The 4,243-nt window shown below is 49.1% G+C and overlaps 1 protein-coding gene across 1 annotated transcript; it reads left to right on the top strand.

Annotated features, from left to right (window-relative positions):
• Positions 1 to 711: 711 nt before the first annotated feature.
• Positions 712 to 1,064, top strand: BDZ83DRAFT_583877 (uncharacterized protein; the record flags this gene model as incomplete). Its single annotated transcript, XM_060505707.1, has 2 exons — positions 712 to 857; positions 920 to 1,064. 2 exons carry the CDS (start codon positions 712 to 714, stop codon positions 1,062 to 1,064), a joined length of 291 nt encoding a protein of 96 aa, XP_060362150.1.
• Positions 1,065 to 4,243: the final 3,179 nt, after the last annotated feature.

Here is a 4,243-nt window from a genome sequence, read left to right as displayed (position 1 = left end):
GAGGGGAGGGAGTGGAGCTGATGGATTCAGTGGAGGAGGGGGCGTGCGATCGTTCCCGGGGACGTACGTGCCTTACGCACGTCTTCACCATGCTAGCGCGGCCACACCCCTCACACCCTCACCCTCCTCCTTCTCATTCACTCACTCCTTGCTTCTTTTTCGCTCGTCGCACACCACACGCCCCCATGGTTGTGAGTCCACCGATCTGGGAATAGATATATGATTCTACTTCCCACCCTCTCCTCCCCGTTGCTTGCTTCTTCTCACCAGTATTCAAATCAACAACAGGAATCAAATTAAACAACGATCCAATAAATCAACCAATCTATATCCTTGACCATCAGATTTCTCCAAGGCTGAGCCTAAACTCCACCAACAAGACATCAAGGAACCAGAAAGCTGGTAGAAAAAGCAAAGAGATTCAGGAACACATCAAGATTATCGGGAATACAGACCAGATCCACGAGACAAGGGGGAACATCAAGGAAAGATATATCACCACTCGTCTTCCCGCCATCTTCGGAAATCTTAGACATCAACAACTTGAAGAATCATCCCTTCGATCACCATCAACAAACAAACAACACATCTTATCCCTGTGAACCAACCGCGGCACTGGAGTTACACACACATCACCAACATATAATACCACTATCCGCAGTTCAACATCTTCACCATCCACCACCATTCACAATGCAACACGATTCAGCCATGCACTCCAACGACGGCTTCAAGGTCTTCCTGAACAAGGTGATCCGCCGCAACAGGAAGGAGGTCAAGCAGCGCGGCTCCGAGATCTCCGCTCCCTTCAACTTCCAAAAATGCAACCTCGACCTCGCCGGCATCAGCGCAGATGAGTAAGTCTCCAATCCTAAAGCGCAAGCCAAAGTAACCAATATACTAACATGCCTTCTTCCAGAATTGCCATGCTCAAGGAACAAGCAGTCGCGAGCCGCATCGGCATCGCCGACTTCGACTCCGACTTCCCTGCCCGTCCTCTCTTCTCCATCCAGCCCGTCTTGTCCAGCGCCTCCATCTCCACCGTCGGCAGCTCCTACCGATAGATCGTTACAGCCTCACACGACTACATCTCAACTCTCCACCTCTCATTTGTCGAATAACATCATTACCAACTACTACTACAACACCATTCCAACATCACTATACCACACCACTACTACTACCACCACTACACCTTAATGAGAGCTGGACCTAATGGAGCTGCAACCGGGACCACCCAGGCTTGGCGGAGGAAGATCTTTCGAGCGATTTTCTTTTTCTTTTTTGATTACTAGCGACTGCATGGTACTACGATACCTGGGATGAACATTCTTAGCAAGCGATGGCGTTATATGGATGGGAATACTCATGGCGATGACATCAACGTCACGCACATTGGAGACAGGGAGAGAGACTGCCCTTATTTTGAAAAGAACGATACCACTAGGTACGCGACGGTGAGGCCATATGCCGAGGGCCGAGATTAGGAGTCAGAGGAGGAATATGTCGAGACTCAAGTCCGACGATCAATCAAACAAGAATATAAATCAAATCAAACAAATGTCTGCTCCCTAGTGCTATTCTTTGTGATGCCATTATGATCAAGTACTCTCCTTCATAACTGTTCCGGTCTATTGATGATACGTTTTGCCGAATGTTGGGATACGGTGAGGTTGATGTCCATTACCGCCACCTTCTTTTGTCCTTCTACCATTCTCCGCAGGACCCTTACTTTCCACGTAGCCATGATCGTTGCGTCCGTTTCTCCAAACCTTTGTCGTATAGAAATAAACATCAATCTGCCCAGTACGCAATGTCGTTGCGAGGGAGGAATTTACCCTGGCTGGAGACTCAGGGTAGGTTGCTATCAAAACTGCCAGAAGGGAGCACATGAGCGTACACAGGTACAGAGGCCCGAAAATTATACAGTACTTTTCAAGAGCAGTAGTCATGGAGTATTACAGATGTTCGGGCTTTGCCATTCTCTCTTCCAAAGAGCCAAAACAATCCTATCAACCTATGCTTCGCACCCCTCGAGGCTGCTAGTTTCCCCGACTTTGGATCAAGAAAGGCCGAATATCCTTCATGCTTCATCCTCATCACCACTACCACCACCACCCAGGACCGGGCTTTTTCAACAACTGATAATACGTTGCCATTCTTCATAGTACCCTTGTCGTGTGGAAAGAAGTCATGTAGCCACCAAACTATCCGAATACTGGGCTCATCAATGTTCAAGCATGCAAATGCCACATTTTTGAAATTCCCCCCTACGCTTCATCTTTCCCTCCCAACTTATGAGGGCCATGTGCCCTTCGTGATGCCATTGTCATTTTCACGAACGTTTACGTCAACCTGTTTGGTCCGAAAACGCCTGTGGGCTACGAGAATGAACGACGAGGACCTCGGTAGTCTCTGGCTGAAAGCCAACTTTTTCTTCCGTCTACCTTGCATAGAATTGCAAATATAAACAAAAGATAAAGACTTTACGCCATTAACTTGAACTTTTGTTTCGGAAACTCTTGTGGGCTACAAGAGTGGATAATGAGGACCTCGATAATCCTTTGACTCCGAGCCGATCATTCCTTCTTCTTTCTTACGCCTTACGCTGAAGAAGATTCTTGATCAAAGATAGTAGCTCTACTGGCGCAAGAAAGAGGTAGGATAGCATCAGAGTATCATCTCTTTCCGGCTACAGTCAAGGGGCTTCAGGGGATTCAAATAAAAAGGGTGATCCAGCATCTCAGGAGGGAAAACATCATGTACGATATGTAGTTGTCCCCCCCCCTTCCCCGAGCTTTACATGCGCAAAGGATCGAGTTTGACGGGGTACGGCTATCAAGAGACATCATACGACACGGCATCAGGATTTGAAGACACAATACAATATGCACCTACGGCAACACAACTACACGAGTATCGGCACTATCGCACCGAGCCCATGTCAGAAAAGGCTCAAACTTGATATCAGTTTTCCAGTGTCTGTATACGTTAGTCTCACCATGAGTCTGCAATCTTGGCCTGGAAATAGCATCATCGGTGAGGGGACTTGTTTCCATGTCATTATCTCGAATATTCCCAAACAGCTGGCGGTACGCACGAAGGCGCCACTAACAAACGTGATACCATCGGGTTTTCGGATGTCACCGACCATGGTATAACAGCATGATTATACGGCGTCATTCACGAATTGCTAGGGACCTGTTGCTCGCATAACTTGAACAGATTATCGGTTCCAAATATCTCACGCTTGGGAGAACCTAATCATGATATATCAACGTTTAACTCACCCTACCGAGGTAGCATTCTACGAGACGATGATGTACTTGTACGCGTCATGCAGGCTAACATCCCTAGATTTATGCCAAATGCTTTATGCTGGCGAATGACAGGAGCTTCGGAATTGTAAGATGGAGTCATGTACTCGAACATATTGGCCGTAGCAAGGGGGTGTAAATAGATTTAGAGTACAGACTTGCAACTTGGTTTTCAAAGCCAGCAAGGAAAACACACTCTGCAGATACACAATAAGGTGCCCAGTTTGTGGTTCCGTTTGTCACCTATCAGTGACCTATAGGTGTTGCGTGTGTCGTTCAATGCAGCAGGCTCAGCCTTGCATCATCCCTGATGCATCGTGTAACAACCACGCGTAGTCCGAGATGATCGGGTTTCCATCTCGGAGCCACCTTTCATTAATCCACAGTGGACCAGTGACAAGCAGACATGTGCAAGCAAAAATGCAAACGAAACGCGATTCCAAGTCGGGATGCTGCGTTATGATGCGCCATGCGTCTTCCCTGATGCTAGCTTCTGCACGGCACCCGCTCGCACGTTGTGAACTTGCACGGCTGCGCCCCACGTGGGAATAAGTGTGAGGTCAAACATGTCACCTTGTCAAGACTTGCCTGGGCTAGAGTCCGCTGGACTGGGTACGGGCGTCGATCCTCCACAGCCCACACCGAAGTCCCGAGCCGACACATCTCGGTGACAGGCGGAGGCGAAATCCCCGGACGGGCGCGGGTTGCAGCGCATTAGGGGCGGGTGATGAATAAGCCGCAATCCCCTGGTCGAACCGTGGTGACGGCATCAGACTGTGACCAGGGGCATTAACGGGATACAGGACCAGCGGCCGGGTGAGTAGTGGCACTACTGTATCTCTAACCCGTCGGCGGCGGTCGGCAAGCAGAGCGCAGATGCTCTAATGGAGGCACGGGGATAACTTTCGTTCAGTCCGCGGCGGCGG

The sequence above is a fragment of the Colletotrichum acutatum genome (assembly GCF_030867785.1).
Source record: "Colletotrichum acutatum strain CBS 112980 chromosome Unknown BDZ83scaffold_85, whole genome shotgun sequence".
NCBI classification, from domain to species: Eukaryota; Fungi; Ascomycota; class Sordariomycetes; order Glomerellales; family Glomerellaceae; genus Colletotrichum; species Colletotrichum acutatum.
Note: the sequence above shows the minus strand (reverse complement) of the source record. Positions and strands in the feature narration are given on the sequence as shown.